The following is a 16,541-nucleotide window of genomic DNA, read 5'->3' as shown; positions in this document are numbered from 1 at the left end:
GATCCCCTTCGATAAAGCATAAGCTCACTCATCTCCAGTGATGACAAAGTACAATGGTTCAATTGACACTCGTTTCAGATTTTTCACAGAACTGGCTCTATCATTTCAGCGTGTAGGAGGAGAGGTCTTCCAAACCGCAACTTCTGTGCTATGATACGATGTCTTATTGATAAAATTGACAGGGTTTAATTCATTTGTGGTTGCACGAAGGAAGATAGGAAATCAGTTGGTCTTGGAGGCACTTTACAACTCTTAGGTACCTCAGGCATGAGTTTGTTGAGGCCACTCAACTCAGGATGAAGGCCCATCCCATTCGCAAACCTCACAAGTCACCCGGATTCAGAAAGCCAAAAGCTGGGAAGCTTTTAGAGTCGCATAATTTTCTAAAGAATCCTAAACCTAGTCTTCCAGTTCTTACAAGAGAGCAGGATTTGGCTAGTACAAACCAGCTGAGGTAGACAGTGAGATTAAAAACTTCAGTGGGATAAGTAAAGTATTTGTTTGCAGAGACGAGTTTCTCAGTGACCACCAAAATGCTATGTGGAGGACCTTTTGCTGTAGCCTTACTTGTCATGTCAGGTTCTCCCCTAGCACGATTTTAAGTGAGCCGGGAACTGTAGTCTGATGAGGCAGCAGGGATAAAGGTTTTGTTTCACTCTAAAACCACCCCCAGCCTTTGTGAACTTCTACCATGCTACTTTTTTCAGATAGTTTAAGCACATTTTCCCAGAACTGAGCACTTACTGAGAAAGCATCATCTAGTAGTACAAGAAAGCAAAACACCTCACTTCATCAGTTTGAAACCACAGTATTTTCAAAAGTACTTTCAAGACTAACTTACTTTCTAGATATTCCATTTCTTAAATACAAGGATTTATATTTGTGTAAGCTGAAGCTGGAGATTTAAGCATTGCTCAGGAAACATGAGAGTAATATTCTCAATGCAAGGTTGATTCATCCAGAAAGACTAGTATATATCTAACATTCCAACAAGTAATAATAAATACCATACATATACGATAAAGCTTTAACATTGCTTTCAAGACGTAAATACGTAACACTTCATTTTCAGATGAAGCTGAATAGAAATCACAGCAAGGCAAGCTAGTGAGGTTTACAGCCAAAGCTGACTGAAAAGTAAATGAATGAAAGAGTAAATAATCAAAAATTATTTAGGCACTTATACATAGGAAAAGACTAAAAAACCCCAATAAGTTCAGCTGCCCAATTTCCATTTCATCAAGTCTGGCTTCTAAAAGTTCACTTAAACCTGGAAGTGCTGTAGCACCTTAGGCCTTGGGTTCTCCGTAGCCAATGTAATGTGCATCAATGGCATGAACTGAAACCAATGCAGCAGAATACGTATGCTGACACGATCCTCTGTGGTAGGACTGTGAGATTTGTCTCTGAACTGCCCATCCAAGACATCTTTGTCTGGAATCAGATTTCTTCACCTGACTCCACATCCCAGCCACAGGACTCCAGATGCTCATCCTGTGGAAACTCAACCTCAATGTCATAGATGAAATCTGGGTCATCCTTCTTCTTCCTGTTCTTTTCAAAGAGCTCATCCATGATGCTCTTCCTTTTGGCTAGTTCCTTGTCATCTAGTTTGTTCATATCCTCTTCTGGGTCAATGGTTTCTTCCTGCTGAAACTTGTCTAAGCTCTCAGCCAGGCTCTCTCCTCCCAGATGACCTTTCAGCAAACTGTACAGCTTCTTTAGCTGATGCAGCGAGACTCCTTCTAGGTAAGCCTTGTGCCGAGGGTTATTCTTCAGCTGCTCAGCAGCCAAGCCGCAGTCTAAAGAGAAAGCCACTGTGAAGACTTACAGCTGCAAGCAAATCTCTTCCCATAAACAGATCCTCTTCTCCCAAACCCTCACAAGCAAGACCTCCAGATGTAGCAGAGCTGCTGCTCAGGTTAAGATGTAGCCTTGGGCTCCTCAGGGGAGACAGCGTTACCCCAAAACAACCCCTCTTTGCACTCCCTGCATGCCGGTGAGAAGCTACCCAGCAGTTACTAAAAATGCTGTTACCAACTATCTGTTCCTCTCACTGTGTCTGGAGAGGACTTGGGAAATGCCACAAGTAAACACACCGCACCTGAGAACTTGGAGAAATTTCTGACAGGCATGATGCGCTGGCGAGTCTTATCCTTGTTGTCTTCTTTGTAGATCAGGATAATGGATGGAGGCTGAAAGCAGATGCCACACTTCTTTGCAACGTAAGTCATTACAGTTCTTGCTGCTGGCTCAAGTGTGGTCAGCTTTACCAGAGGTGCCCTCAGCAACGTCAAAGCTCACTGAAAAACAAGAAAAGAAAAAAAGGGAAAGGAAGTGTGAGTGTCTCTCGGTACTGTTCTTTTTATCAGGGTTAGAGTGACCCAAGTTCAGCAAAAACATGCAGCCACAGTGTAAGTCTCCCTGATTTCAGTGGAAGTTGAACATGTTGCTACATTCTCTGTGAACCGGGTGCCAGGGAGCAGAGTGACTCCCAACTCCTGGTTTACATCTTTGTCGCTACCCGGGCTTCGAATCAGGATTACGTATCACACACAAGTTAACGTTTTGGTTTACCAGCTAAGTAAAGTACCGCACAGTCAAATGATACCTAAAAGATGTTTTTTATATGTAGTCATTTTTTTAAAGTGAAAAATGTCATTAAATAGTAAATCAATGTGTTACAGTTTCTTCACAAACAACATCTACTGCAATATCCATTGCTCTGGAGAGCTAGGAATTGCTTTCCTACCAAACCCTTTTCTGCTCTCACCACCAGGCTTTTAACTTTGTATTGCCTGACAGTTCACGTGAAAGCTCAAGGTGTGACTTCAGGGAGAATCTGATTTTTCAGTAAAGATATAATGATAAATTTCTGCTGTAAGCTTATTTGAAAAAAAAAAATCGGAAAAATGCATCTAAAACAAAAATTTGAAACGCCTTGGAACCCCACTGAAAGAGTTTCTACAAAATTAAATATGAATGTTGCAAGAGATGCAATAAAGACAGAATTCTATTATACATATTTTTCTATTATACCTATTTGCTTTGAAAAGATACGAATTGATTAATATGGTTCAAATTTCCTTTGTCTCTGTTTCTGTCACAAGCCTGGGGATATCGTATTCCTTATTTCATATGGTAAGGGAGAATCTTGCATCCATAATGTTGACGTATGTAACACTGGAATTCCCTTTTTTTTTTTTACATTTTAAGAGGAGGGGTACCTAGTCAGTTTTTGTAAAGCTTTCTTACAGTTTCAGAGTGACCTCAATATAGCAGCGTATCTGTAACCGATGACAGATGGGATAAGGAGAGAGAAGAGATTCAGAAATGAAGGACAAAAGTAATTAAACCCCTTATTAGGAGACAATGAAAATATGAGCTAATTTTAAAGAGAGGATATGACGTTCAACTGTTTACTCCTCAAAATAAAATACATCACCAATGAAACTGAAAAGCTGAGAATTTACAAGTGACAAATGGAAATGCTTTTTACACAGCACATTACTATTGGTAGAGTTTAAGCTATAAAACATTCATGGAGGTCAAGAATGTCTTAAGATTTGAAAATGCTGAGCTGCTGCATGTGTGCACAGAGGAACCAGGAACTTTTGCCATCCTTAAAAGGTGGAGAAAGAGGGTGGGTGGGAGGAAGGGCTGACTGACCCACTAAACATACGGCTGTATTTATACAGATAGCATGAACATATTGTACACACAAGAATTTAATTTTAAAGTAAGGATTACTAAACTCTCCAGTATCAGTGCATCCGTCAGCTACTACGTGAATGAGGTTAGGAAGTTAATCTGTCATTATCTTTTTTACTCTTCTTTGAAACACTTTTGTCTTGCAACAGGAGAGGAGGAACATCGGTCTAACTGACAGTGACAACTTCTCTTTTTCTGCCTTATCGCATTTGTCCATACCCAAAATGCTTGAGAACTCCTCAGCATCAGCCCTGCCCTTGGCTCCATCCCCTTTTCGAGTCACATGAAATATTAGAGGAAACTTACAGATCCAAATCTGCTGCAGATCCTCTTTCCCAGCTTAGTGTACAACACTGAATGCACGTTACCTTACTTTTGGCTTTAAATAAGTGAAAATATGCCAGACGTGAAGGCTGTCTCCTCCTCCGACCACCCCAGAGACTGTAGTAAGGCAAAGTAAGAAATTATACCCAAAAAGTTAATGTATGTCTCCAAATCAAGAAAAACGGCGTTAAAAGCTACTTTGAAGCCAAGTTGAAAACTCTTCCTTCTTTGTTGAAAACCACGCAGCAAAGAGTTCAAATTTGCAGTAATGTTCTCAATACTGAAAATTAACTAGAGCTGCTATACCTTGTGCTTTTAAGTAGTTCTACGAGTCAGGGAAAAAAGCAGAAGTCTCTTAAGAGCCACTTTCACTATCTTAAAATAAGAAATGATGCTTCAAACTGAACTGAAATGGCTTTTTGAAGGTTCACCGACAATCCCGAGCGTGGGCCTCCATCTCTGAAATGGCAAAGAAATCCTTAGACGAGACATACAAACATGAGAAGAAGCCATTCGGATCTGCGTAAAAGAGGGGAAAGAAGCTGTGTAACGCAGGTGGGGAGCTTCGCTGCCAGGCACGAAAACGCTGGCTTCAGTCGCTCTGAAACACAGATGGGTGTTTGTTTGTTTGTTTGTTTTTTCCCTACCAAACTTCTGTGCTGCAGCAGAACTACTTTTGCTGTTAAAAAACCGCTTTTCTACTGCTGGTTTCTGCCAGACGAGCAAACCCTCGGGGTCGTGAGCCGTCGAGGCCTAAACGCTGAGGGAGACGGGAAGCGGGGCAGGACGGGGTTCGTCCTTCCCGCCTCTCGCCCCTTCCCCTCACCTCAGGCGGCGGCGGGACGGGGCAGGAAAGCGGCTCCTCAGCGGCGGCCTAGCCTCCTCCCGGCGCCGGGGACGAGAGGCGGCGGCCTGGGCCCGGCCCGCTCCACCTGCGTGGTTGCCATGGCCACGGCCGCGACGCCGGGCCGCCGCGACGCCGGGCCCTCCCGCCGCAGGCCCCCTCAGGGCTGCCCGCGCCAGCGCCTGCGGGACGCGGCGGTGGCTGGCCGGCCCCTGCTGCTGCGGAGCCGCGCCCCGGGTGGGGACAGCGGCGAGGCTGAAGCGGCGGGGCAGCATTTAGCGGCAGGTCCCGTCGGCGCCGCGGAGAGAGGGGCGGATAAGCCCCGCGGGGTCAGGCGGGTGCCGCAGGCGCCCGGACAGGGGTCGAGGGCGTGCGGAGCGGGCCCGCCATGGCGGGCGTCCCGCGGCGGCGGTGGGGCGAGGTGCTGCGCCGCGCCGGTCTGGCCGCGCTCCTCTGCGCCCTCCGTAAGTGTCGGCCCGGCCCGCTGCGGGGGAGCGGCTCCCTGCTGGCCTGGCGGAGGGAAGCCGGGCCCGCGGGCGGCTCCCTTTGCTTCCCGCTGGCTGCGGGAGCCGGGGCTGGGTGAAGCGGGCCGGGTGGCCCCGGGCCTGTGCAGAGGCGGCGGGGCCCTGCCTTGGCTTAGAGCTCGGCCGAGCCGAGGTTTCAGGCGGTGTCGGGTGGTTAAAGGCGGCCGGGCTGTGTGTGGGGGGCATCCGTGTGTGCTGATCTCTTCTCCCTGGGATCCAGGGACAGGACGCCTGGGAACGGCTCAAAGCTGTGCCAGGGGAGGTTCAGGCTGGGCATCGGGAAGCATTTCTTTACTGAGAGGGTAGTCAGGCCCTGCAACAGGCTTCCTGGAGAGGTGGCCGATGCCCCAACACTATCAGTGTTTAAGAGGCACCCGGACAATGCCCTGAACAACATGCTTTAACTTTTGGTCAGCCCTGAAGTGGTCAGGCAGTTGGACCGGATGATCATTGTATGTCCCTCCCAACTGAAATAGTCTATTCTAGCATTGAATTTAATAACAGAAGCAAGCAATTTTTCAGATTAAGTAACTGAAAACCAGCTGCAAGACCTTCTGCAAAATTTCATATTAAGCCAACATCGCCTTGCTTTAGGTCTCCACTCAAGCAGGTACTGATGTGGTACATAAGATGACTGGAGTTTCAGATCTGAAGGTGAAATCCTATGGAAACTTAGAGAAAAAATAAAGAAAAGAATGGCTGTAACACAAAGTTCATTGTTAAAATCTGGATCTTATAGGGATTGATACAGAAGTAGGAGAATCACACCTGGAATGGGGGTTGCAGTGGGAAAAAGTGGGGATTATTACAGGCTCCTCAGTAAAAACAAAATCACACTTTTGAAAGTTGCTCTGCTGGAAAAAAAGAGATTTCAGCCTTTATGGTAGCTGAAGCTTGGTGTTCTACTGACAAAACGGCTGTTGGTTGTACTAAATGGAAATACTGCTTCCCTTTCGCTGTGAGGTTTTGCAGATGATGTGTTCATACATTATATGACTTCACTTGTTGTCTGCCCGTGTGATAATTACGTGTGCTGTTCTGTAAACACCGCTACTCGTTTGGTCTGTGTTCTCTTAGATGTGCAGGCTGCTTGTCAGGATGCCACTGTCGCACAGGAGCTTCTGAAAGAGGGGTTCCACAGGTAGGTTGTCACCCTGGTGCTGCATCAGAATAATGTGCCCGTCAATTTTACATATGAAGAAGCTTCTCTTCTAATTCATGCACAGTTGTATCAGCTCAGTGAGCTGTGATCCATGGGTGTGGCTAGGCACTAGGAATGTATTAGCATGATCAAGTAATTACCAGTTAACAAGCTATAGTGGAGGAAGAAGAGGAAGCCCCTTTCCAAGATCTGTGTGGAGGCTGTTGGTAGTTCTGAGAAGTTAACAAAGAAGTGAAACTTCATTTTGGTCATGGATGTGGAGTCAGGGTGAACTACATCATCCTAACCAGAGAAGGACAGCATGGCTCAACAGGGAACTGTTTTCTGAACTTGTTGCACATGGTACGTCAGAGCCGCATCTAATCTCTGCGCATTTGAGAGTATGTCTCTTGCGGGGGGTGGTGGTGGTGGTGGTGTGTGCTTTCTTTTGAGGTGCAGGTATAAATGTTTTGCTTCTGTTGCTTGTTTGAAGGGACCTGCTGGTGAAGGTAGAACTTGGTGCATTGGGGGAGGATGTGGGAGGATGTGCAGTGGCAGCTAGGACTCGTCTTCCACCAGGAATCTACGTGGATCCCTACGAGCTGGCATCGCTACAGCAGCACAATTTAACAAAGGTAACAACTCCAAAGCTAAGACATCTGGCAGTCACTCAGATAAGGAGTGACTCGATGCTCAGGAAGTTGTGATCTCTGGTCATTATCTGGCTTGTTGAACCAAGGTGATTAATTCCTTTTCCTGGAAGGAGATGCTGCACAGTATCATCTCCGTGACATCTCATTGTATCTCTCGGCTTGATCAGCATCGCACAGTGCAGGGCGTTTTGTGTCATGTGCTGCTGATATTTCTAGACGTAGGTGTGTGTACCAGGGAGCCACTGCAACTCTGCTCAGCCCCAGATGAGCAACTATGGTACAAGCTCTTCAGGTTGAAAAGACGGATGGTTAACCCCCACCAAAGGGGTGGTGGTGGGCTCCAAGTAGCGTGCTGCGCATTTGGACTGAGTGGCTTCACAGCTTCGTTTTCATCACAGCTTCGTTTTCATCACAGCTTCGTTTTCATCACAGCTTTCTGTGTTGCTTTCCAGTGTTTGCTTTGCATTTTGGGTAGACAGGTGTGCTAAAGCTGTGGCTTTAAGGTAATCTCCTTAGATGCTTAATTCAGTTAAAACATATGGATGCAAAGACTCTGGGCAACTTCTGCTGTGGGGATGCTTGCAAGTGCTGGTATGGCCATGCTTACACACATCGTTAAGCTAATGTCTCTTAGGTTTGGCTATAGGCATGGTTGCACTGTAAACTTTTCATGCGTTAGAATCACTCATTGGAGAGGGACTTGAAAAGTTATTTTGGAGCAGCTTAAGGACAGAATTTCCAACTTGGATCTTCCTGACCATGAAATCAGGCCCAGTGTTAGACAATAGAACGAGGAAAATAGTTTTCCTTTCTGCTGCTGCAGTAGGTTACTGCAGCAGACAGTGGCCTCTTAAATCCCAGAATCATGCACAAAAAGTTCCTATATTTTTCTTCCGCATTCCTCCCTTGTGTCGATTCTGATTGCAGCCACATCTGTATCTTTCTCCACTTGCAGGCGATGTTAATTCCTGATGTCATTGATGTGGAGGCTCCTGAGTACTTAGCCACAGATCTTCTTGTTCTCCTGCACATGGAACCTGACCCTCGGTGTTCTCGCTGTTTTAGAGCTGCCTTGCCTGTGCATGGGCGGTACCACCGGCCGGCAGAAGAGAGTGAGGATGTGTTGGTTGTTCTGAAGAGCCCAGAAGTACTGATCTGCTGCTGTGACAGTGAGATTCTCATTACGTGTTCTTTTGGGGAGAGAGGAATAACTGTGGGCAATCCAGAGCTTGGAATCTGGTTCTGTATTTGTCTTCTGGAGATGGAGCTCTCAGTAGTCATGTGAACACGAGGGGAAGATTGTGACCCTGATAAAGACCACATTGTCTTCCTCTTCGAATGCTGCTGCTGCCTGACCAAAGGCAGATTAATTGTCAACAGACTTCTTGGTGTTGCGCTGCTGCCGTTGTACCCTTGTACTGTAGCAGGCTGTTTGGGCTCTTTCGCCTGAAAGCATCGGCAGTTGGTCTGTTTGTCACAGTCCCTGCAGGGCCTGGTTTGCTAAAAGTCAGCTGCTCAGACCGCGTCTTCACGGTGTTTTTCTTGGCAGCTGAAGCCATGCATGACATATTTAATATTCACTATTGGGTATTTAGAGTAATCAAAGTATTCTGATGGTTTCCTAACACTTTCTTCCTGCATTCCCTATGTATAGGGGGAGAATGTAGAAAACTGTGTGCCTGAAGGTTAGAATGGTTGGAGTCTCAGACTCCTGTGAAACAAGAACCTGATAGTCACTGACAATGAATATTTTAAGGTATATGAACAATGAAATCCTCCATTTTCACTACAAATTGTATTTTGTTTCACAAAATCATTCTCGCTAACTGCCAAGTAATCTTGAGTGATGCAGGTCATCTTGAGTGCCATTATGCAGCAAGTGTGGGACAACCGAGGGATCGGGCCCAGCCAGCATGGGTTTATGAAAGGGAGATCCTGTTTCACTAACCTGGTCTCCTTCTATGACAAGGTGACCCACTTAGTGGATGAGGGGAAGGCTGTGGATGTTGTCTACTTGGACTTTAGTAAGGCCTTTGGCACTGTCTCCCACAGCATTCTCCTGGAGAAACTGGCTGCTCACGGCTTGGATAAGTGCACTCTGCGCTGGGTTAAAAACTGGCTGGACAGCCGAGCCCAGAGAGTGGTGGTGAATGGAGTCAAATCCAGTTGGTGGCCGGTCACGAGTGGTGTTCCCCAGGGCTCAGTGTTGGGGCTGGTCCTGTTCAATATCTTTATCGATGATCTGGATGAGGGGATTGAGTGCACCCTCAGTAAGTTTGCAGATGACACCAAGTTGGGTGGAAGTGTTGATCTGCTGGAGGGTAGGAAGCCCCTACAGAGGGACCTGGACAGGCTGGACTGATGGGCCAGGGCCAACTGTATGAGGTTCAACAAGGCTCAGTGCCAAGTCCTGCACTTTGGTCACAACAACCCCATGCAACGCTACAGGCTGGGGGAGGAGTGGCTGGAGAGCTGCCTGGCGGAAAAGGACCTGGGGGTGTTTGTTGACAGACGCCTGAACATGAGCCAGCAGTGTGCCCAGGTGGCCAAGACGGCCAATGGCATCCTGGCCTGTATCAAGAATAGTGTGGCCAGCAGGACCAGGGAGGTGATAGTGCCCCTGCACTCGGCACTGGTGAGGCCGCACCTCGAGTGCTGTGTTCAGTTTTGGGCCCCTCACTACAAGAAGGACATGGAGGTGCTGGAGCGTGTCCAGAGAAGGGCAATGAAGTTGGTGAAGGGTCTGGAGCACAAGTCTTATGAGGAGTGGCTGAGGGAGCTGGGGTTGTTTAGTCTGGAGAAGAGGAGGCTGAGGGGAGACCTTATTGCTCTCTACAACTACCTGAAAGGAGGTTGTAGGGAGGTGGGGGTCGGCCTCTTCTCCCTAGTGATGAGTGATAGGACGAGAGGAAACGGCCTCAAGCTGCGCCAGGGGAAGTTTAGGTTAGACATTAGGAAAAACTTCTTCACCGAAAGGGTGGTCAAGCATTGGAACAGGCTGCCCAGGGAAGTGGTTGAGTCTCCATCCCTGGAGGTATTTAAAGAACGGATAGATGTGGTGCTCGAGGACATGGTATAGTGATGGACTTGGCAGCGTTAGGTTAACGGTTGGACTCGATGATCTCAAGGGTCTTTTCCAACCTTGATGATTCTATGATTCTATGATTCTAAGTCAAATGTGCTAATGATTCACAGCTCCTTTATCTTCACTTGCACATTATTTGAGCAATGATTTTCTGGGATAAACTTAAGGGCAGGAAAGACTGCCTGGTCAGTTAAAAAACGGGTGTGAAATCTTCCCATTTTTCTGCCACATTTACTACTTATGAGCACGAAAACATATTTATTATTAATATGAAAGCATTTAAAGTATTGGAGGGGAGTTAATGCATGTGCCAACAGGAGGCCAACAAGGAGAAATGGAAGAATGACCTCTTTGTTTTGAGGGAAGAGAAATTATAACTATATGGCTAAAGTTGAGGGGTCTGCAGGCCAATGATGAATTCTTTGCCCTGTTAAGGACAGAAGGGCCAAGATACTACAGAGGTGAGAGTCTTCCTTGGGTACCTACTGTATCAGGAAGGGAAGTGTTGCAAAGTTCATGAAAAGGACTGCCCAGCACCACTTTGACTGTGTAGGTTAGCTGGTACATCTCCGTCAGCACTGTTTCACCTACTGGCTTTCAGGGAGTAGATTCTGTCTAGCTGTTGTGGAGGAAAGATCCCTCATTTGGAAAAGTCTTGCAGACCGTACTGTTTCGTCCTGTCTGCATCCTGCTGATGCATTAATGTCTTCCGTAGATCGCCTGTCAGCAGAGTGTTGGAAGCCTGCTGAAGTGGAAGCTCCCTGTTCAGGCAAAAACGTCGGCCCCTGTCGTTGGTACAGTGTAACGCACAAACCTGTGAGTTACTATTTCTGGTGGGAATTCTTGGTTCTCTTTTAACAGTTGCTGCCTCTTTTCCTGTGACTAGCAACTTCCATAGCACAGGAACTAATCAGTAAAAGACTAGTTGTGTGATTCCTCCTCTTCCTTTCTGACCAGCTTTTAACCAGTGTCATCCTGCCCTTCGGACGTGCTTGTAGTCACTTTGTGCTCTTCTAGTCCTTTATGGGGCTGCTCTCCTCACCCTTTTTTTTCCTTAATAGTTTACTTGGAATTCTAGTATATAGTTGGCAATGGTCAAATTAAGAAAGGTCTGTACAACACAGGTGCTTCAGAGGAGCAGCAAAGTGGAAAACTACTTTATGATCTAACTAAAGGAGGAGGAAAACACCAAAGACTGAAGGAATAACATCTTAAAAAAAAGGCCACTTCTGTTTGTTTGTTTGTTATCTGATTGGCTAAGTATCTAGGAAAAGATGAAGTTTCTTTATTCTGTGTTCAAAACCAAGGGAAGTTGGATCTTTAATGTGGTCAACAACTGCCTTTGATACTCGAAAGGGTTGCAGTGGCATAGAGATTCAGAAATAAGACTAATTTGTCTCATAACAAATCTGTTGTTTTTGTAACACACATGCCTTCCTATATTTAAGATGCCTGCAGATGGCTGGGTTATCTGCAGCTCTTGTCTAAAAACGTTTTGGAGCTTCCTGCATCACAGAGAAACCAAATACTTGTTTGCCTTGGAAAAAACTGGTTTCTCAGTGATCTGTGAAATGCTCATTCTGAGAGCTTCTCTCTTTCATGCTGTATTACGTACATATCCTCAATGGCAAGCCTATTGTAAGAACAGAGATACAGAGGATATAAATGGCTACCATTTAAAATGGTAGCAGATAAATTTATTGAGCTTTGTACTGCAGGAGCTCCGTTTGGTATAAACTGAAAGGTTACATTCCATCTCGGTTTTGATTCCGAATCCCAGAAGAAGCCTTAGCAAAGCTCTAGTTAAATAGTCGTCTGGTTACAAATCCTCTAAGTTGCAGTCAAAAAGAAATCACTTGTTAAATGCGTGTAATCCATTTACTTTTCTTTGTAGGCATATGAGGAATCAATTCTGCACATTCCAGTGGGGCTCAGGCAACACAGTTCCTTAGTGTGTGTCGTGACTCTTCTTGCCACGGTGCTCTGCTCCAGTCTGGTTCTTGCAGCTGTGTGCAAATACGGACACTTCTCCCCAGTGACCTGCTCAGAATAAAGAAATACAGAATGACTGACCTCCATCCAGCAAAACTCACTGAATATTACATCAGCTTCCTAAATGAATCCTACTCTACTGTTATTTATATCTTGCTAATCCACAAGGGTCCCATAATGGGTTATAGTTCCCTTGGCCTAATTCTTACAAACACCTTTCACCCATAGAAGACTGTTTTGGTGCGTTGTCAATAGACAAAGCAGGTGGAGGGTAGGAATAGCGCTGCAAAAAGCTGGGAAGACTGCCACTGTCTTGGTTCCGATTCCCTCCCCTCGGCCCAGAGCCTGCTTTGACTACAGTGCTGCCTCTTGCAGAGGTGTTTGTATTTCTTGAATTTAAACCGACTCAGGGATTGGTTATTACTTATTACTTCATACCCTTGTATGAAAAGCATTATCTGACATTAAATTTTCTGAATTTTAAGCTTGTTTACACTGTCCGGATGGATTACGCATGAATTTGTGAAGACACATTCTGTGCTTACCTGGGACAGGAGGAGGATTAAATAATGTCTCCCATTCTAATAACTGGGAGGGATTAGCTGCTCTTGGTCAAATTAGCCGGAGCTGAAAGAGTTTAGGAAAATTTGAAAGAAATTTCACCCTATTTCAGAAGTGGAAAGAGTAACCCTTGGAAGACGAAAGCTGGTGAAAAGATATTAACTAGAAGCAAATATTTAGACGACTTGCATTCAGCCATCAGAACAGTTGATAAATACAAGGAAATGGAGAGGAAAGTACTTAATAGAAAACCTGAGTTTCTCTGGATTGACAGAAGAGCTCGGTTGCTGTTTCTGATTGTCAGTAGGTGGCATTGTGAGCTTATGGTAACTACTGGAGACTGTTGGTTGAGAAAATAGATTTTATTCCCTATAAGCTGAGAGTTAAGTGAGTAAAATCAGGTGATTTTGGGAAGTGCGTGTGTGAGGGGGATGAATGAAAATTCTGGTTTTCAAAATCTGACCTCCTTTTGAGGGCTCTGTGTGCAGCCGAGACTTCTCATCAGCAGAATCAGCCTTTCATCACTGTCCAGCTGTAGCTTCAGGATCCCTTGGGCATCTTTCTTCTGCTTCTGCTGGAATTCAATAGAGAGCTCGTCTTGTGACTTCGCCCACGACAGGTTGGCAAGTGCTCTGACACTGGGCTCTTGTTTTCCCTTGACTGTGCTGAATGATGATGGCTGCGCCAGTACTTCATCCACTACCTCAGAGGAGTCATGCACTGCATCTGCTTGGGGGAAGGGAGAAATTAAAGAGAACAATTGCAGAGAGATTTGGCAGCCTGTTTAACCACATCAGCGCAGCAGGGCTGTGGACCAGTATTGTTATGCTTGTCTCCGAGTGGGATTCTTAATTCCCAGAGTTTAGTTTGTTCTTGTGCTCTCTATCTCTTATGCAAGGTAAGTAATTTTGTGTTGCAGTCTGACCCTTGGAATGGCAACATCCCAGATCAGCACTCAGCTCTGGCAGGTCTTTATCGCCTGAAAGCTCAGTTCTTTTTAACATCAGATAATACCAGTTGAAAATCACAGGTTGAATTCCTTAGCTAAAACAGGCTGCCTGATATCATAGCCTAGTGAAAGGAAATGGTAGTTTCCTTGTGACAAATGAGGAAAAATATTGCAAGTGACAAAATATATGAGTGGATGATTTGGAAATCTGTAGAAGTGAGGATGTGAGAATGGAAACCCACATTAGTGGTAGATGCCATAGGAGAAACTGAGGCAGGAGGGGCTTGAATTACAGGGGGCTTAGCACTGTCTGTACTAACCAAATAGTTGACTTCAGAACAGTTTCAATGTGCACTAATCAGTTTGGCTGGCATGTGGCTCACTAAGTGTATCTAAAATCATCAAGATCCCACCAATAAGCTTTTCAGCTAAACTTGAGTAATACTGATTCTGATTAATATAAAATACAAGAGAAATCGCAGAACAACTCAGTGGATGTTTTTTGTTACAGCAAATATTTGCTGTTTTTAAATCCATAGCATTTGTATTATAGTAGACAAGCTTTTCTTTAAAAGCTGTAAATAACTAATCACTATTGTCGTATTAAGTACAAAGGTATTTGCCAGTTAAACTTTCTCTTCCATACCAGAAAAGACTGTCATTAAGCAAGCACTGCATTTAGCAGGCATGCCCTGATGGTGTGCCAGACACAGGAGGATGCAGGCACCGGCCCTACAGGGATCACTGGCAGATACAGAGGGTGAGCCGTAAGACAGTTGTTTCCCTGTGGAAAAATTCTGGCAGCTTTGGAGACAGAAATGAGGTGGCTGTGAGTTGTTAGCAAGAGAACATAGATACAAGGGTTGGACACAAACCTGTTCATCATTAATGTGTGTAAGGACCGAATCAGAGCAATGAAAGGAAAGGGGGAGGGGCAGGGGCGTTAAAGGCCATGTTAGGGGTTAAGACTTTCTGAATCACAAATGAATGGGTATAACAAAAAAACAAACCAAAACCCCCTCCTAGTTTGTTTAAAAAGATGTGCCTGGGGAGGGAGACAGGAGAATGGGAGGAGGGTAAGGATTCTGAAAACGGTTTGGAGCAGGACCCAAGTGGGTTTAGGGGTACAAGGCTGAAGCAGCAAGGAGAAGTAAGGTCACTTACTTAAGGTCACTTCCCTAGAAGGGAAGTAGAGCTGAGGGAAGTGTGAAGTTCAGAAATCTGCTGTGGTTTCTTGAGAGGTACATGCAGAGATGAATTAGCAAAAGTTTGATCCTGGGAGGATCAAACAGAGTTGAGTCAGAGTGGGAGAGTGACAAAGCAATATGCAAAGCGAAGTGAAGACGATGGCCTTGCCCGCAGTAGGAAGCGGGCCAGAGCACTCTCCAGCAGCCACAGCAGGGCCAGTTTGGGGGAAAGGGGCTGAAATAAGGCAGGTCTGTAGGGACAAGTTCTCTATGACTGTTCACTCTGCAGTAATTTTGTGCAGAGCAAGAGAGAAGATTGCCAGAAAGCATTGGCTGAAAGCAACAGAAGCTGGAAAGGCTGATTTGCACTCTTTGTCCCAGGACCTGCATGGAGGTTTGAGGACTTAGTGGAAGCCTGCTACTTTCTCCCTAAGACTTTTATGAAGAGGAGCTGCCTGATGCGTGTCCTTCTCCTTCTGAAAGAAAAATCAGACATTGCTTCAAGCCTGGACTGACAGAGGAGGTGAGGTCCAAGCTGCAGGGCAGGTGGGTGTTTGGGGAGGTCATCTTGAGGATTAAACGTATCACAGGAACCTGGGGGAGAAGTCTTTCTCAGCTGTGTTACTACTGCATCTCTTGGAACCTGGGCATCTGAGCAGTGGCTTAGGTCACTGATGGTAGGAAGCAGCAACACGGAAAGCCGCTGTGTCCTGCTGCTGTAGCTAATGCACGCTTGCTTTCACCGGCAGCGCTGAACCCTGAGCCATGTGGACGTCTGGACCTGAGAAGTTGGTGGGAGAAGGGTTAATTTGTTGTCAGCTGTGTTAATACAAAAATGAGCCCCTTCCAGTACCTTCAGGGTGAGAGGAAGAGCAAGCATAGCCCAGGGGAGGAACGTGAAGCATGACCATCTCCATGCTCTCAGACACCCTTCCCAACCTCCTGGTCACAGCCTGAGCAGGGCTGTCACCCATTACCTCAGTGAGCCAGGATGAACCTCGAGGAGATGCTGAAACACAGCATGAAGACCCCATGCATGGGTTTTCCTCACGAAGTGAAGCATTAAGGAAATAATCCCAAAATTTAAATATGAGAAGATGGAAGCAAGGGGTGAAGAAGAGCCAGGTCTGCCTCTGTCTGTTTTTCTAGGGCGGTGGGCTTTTGCCGCTGCAGCTGGCATATAGATATATATTAAAAAAACCCACAACAGGTGACATGACCTGAAACCAGCACCGCTGTACCGGGCTCTCCTGGGCCAAGTGAGCGGCGGACTACATCTCCCGCGGACCCCGGCGCGGCGGCGCTGCCGCAGCTACTTCCTGCGCGGGCGCGGTGCCCGCCGGGAGTTGTAGTCTTGTGGGCGGTGCCACGCCCCCGCCCGCCCTCGCGGGCTGTGGCCACGCGCGGCGGTTCCGCTTCCCCCTCCGGCTCCTGCCGCCGCCTCGGTGGGTCCCGCCGCCGCCGCCATTGCAGAGGCGCCGTGTGGCCGCCGAGCCCCGCTCAGCCCCTCCGTCCCCCGTAGGCGGCCAAGCGCCGCCTCAGCCCGGTGAGTCCGCTCCCACCTGCCGGC

The 16,541-nt window shown here is 46.6% G+C and overlaps 3 protein-coding genes and 1 long non-coding RNA gene across 12 annotated transcripts in view; 2 read left to right on the top strand and 2 right to left on the bottom strand.

The window, feature by feature from the left end:
* Nucleotides 1-792: 792 nt before the first annotated feature.
* On the bottom strand, nucleotides 793-5,010 carry CEP19 (centrosomal protein 19). 5 transcript variants are annotated; one of them, XM_087740768.1, is made up of 4 exons: nucleotides 4,862-5,010; nucleotides 4,342-4,494; nucleotides 2,105-2,303; nucleotides 793-1,802 (listed from the first exon to the last, which is right to left on the bottom strand). In XM_087740768.1, the coding sequence occupies exons 3-4, from the start codon at nucleotides 2,232-2,234 to the stop codon at nucleotides 1,441-1,443; spliced, it is 492 nt and encodes a 163-aa protein (XP_087596894.1). In that variant the 5' UTR covers nucleotides 2,235-2,303; nucleotides 4,342-4,494; nucleotides 4,862-5,010; the 3' UTR covers nucleotides 793-1,440. The 5 variants fall into 5 exon arrangements, with proteins under 5 accessions (XP_087596894.1, XP_087596893.1, XP_087596897.1 ...); XM_087740767.1 differs by lacking the exon at nucleotides 4,342-4,494; XM_087740771.1 differs by lacking the exons at nucleotides 4,342-4,494; nucleotides 4,862-5,010 and adding an exon at nucleotides 4,683-4,849.
* A 98-nt stretch (nucleotides 5,011-5,108) lies between these two features.
* On the top strand, nucleotides 5,109-12,788 carry PIGX (phosphatidylinositol glycan anchor biosynthesis class X). Of its 2 annotated transcripts, XM_087739811.1 has the most exons (6): nucleotides 5,109-5,343; nucleotides 6,481-6,544; nucleotides 7,038-7,179; nucleotides 8,153-8,366; nucleotides 10,998-11,098; nucleotides 12,177-12,787. In XM_087739811.1, the coding sequence occupies exons 1-6, from the start codon at nucleotides 5,268-5,270 to the stop codon at nucleotides 12,333-12,335; spliced, it is 756 nt and encodes a 251-aa protein (XP_087595937.1). In that variant the 5' UTR covers nucleotides 5,109-5,267; the 3' UTR covers nucleotides 12,336-12,787. The 2 variants fall into 2 exon arrangements, with proteins under 2 accessions (XP_087595937.1, XP_009461104.1); XM_009462829.2 differs by lacking the exon at nucleotides 5,109-5,343 and having other exon boundaries at nucleotides 5,350-6,544; nucleotides 12,177-12,788.
* LOC148050958 (uncharacterized) lies at nucleotides 12,188-16,231 on the bottom strand. The gene is made up of 3 exons (XR_015700526.1): nucleotides 15,949-16,231; nucleotides 13,299-13,561; nucleotides 12,188-12,322 (listed from the first exon to the last, which is right to left on the bottom strand). It is a non-coding gene; the product is annotated as an uncharacterized LOC148050958 (long non-coding RNA).
* A 131-nt stretch (nucleotides 16,232-16,362) lies between these two features.
* PAK2 (p21 (RAC1) activated kinase 2) overlaps nucleotides 16,363-16,541 on the top strand; it is a 46,035-nt gene continuing 45,856 nt past the window's right edge. For 3 of the 4 annotated variants that reach the window (XM_087739799.1, XM_087739801.1, XM_087739800.1), the window contains exon 1: nucleotides 16,363-16,517. The gene's annotated coding sequence lies outside the window, so the exon portion shown is untranslated. The remainder of the gene's footprint in view (nucleotides 16,518-16,541) is intronic. The other variant, XM_087739803.1, reaches the window with a different exon arrangement.

The sequence above is a fragment of the Nipponia nippon genome, unplaced genomic scaffold, assembly GCF_047370975.1.
Source record: "Nipponia nippon isolate SJK-2023a ecotype South Korea unplaced genomic scaffold, ASM4737097v1 scaffold_7, whole genome shotgun sequence".
Lineage (NCBI taxonomy): Eukaryota > Metazoa > Chordata > Aves > Pelecaniformes > Threskiornithidae > Nipponia > Nipponia nippon.
This window is presented reverse-complemented; position numbering and strand designations above follow the sequence as displayed.

What these genes read in the sequence shown, in the direction of transcription:
- PIGX (XM_009462829.2), top strand. Translation starts at nt 6,396, where the DNA reads ATGACTTCACTTGTTGTCTGCCCGTGTGATAATTACGTGTGCTGTTCT. An exon ending in CTGAAAGAGGGGTTCCACAG is followed by an intron (nt 6,545 to 7,037) that starts GTAGGTTGTCAC and finishes GCTTGTTTGAAG; the next exon opens with GGACCTGCTGGTGAAGGTAG. An exon ending in ACAGTGTAACGCACAAACCT is followed by an intron (nt 11,099 to 12,176) that starts GTGAGTTACTAT and finishes TTTTCTTTGTAG; the next exon opens with GCATATGAGGAATCAATTCT.
- CEP19 (XM_087740768.1), bottom strand. Translation starts at nt 2,234, where the DNA reads ATGACTTACGTTGCAAAGAAGTGTGGCATCTGCTTTCAGCCTCCATCC. An exon ending in AAATTTCTCCAAGTTCTCAG is followed by an intron (nt 1,803 to 2,104) that starts GTGCGGTGTGTT and finishes CTTTCTCTTTAG; the next exon opens with ACTGCGGCTTGGCTGCTGAG.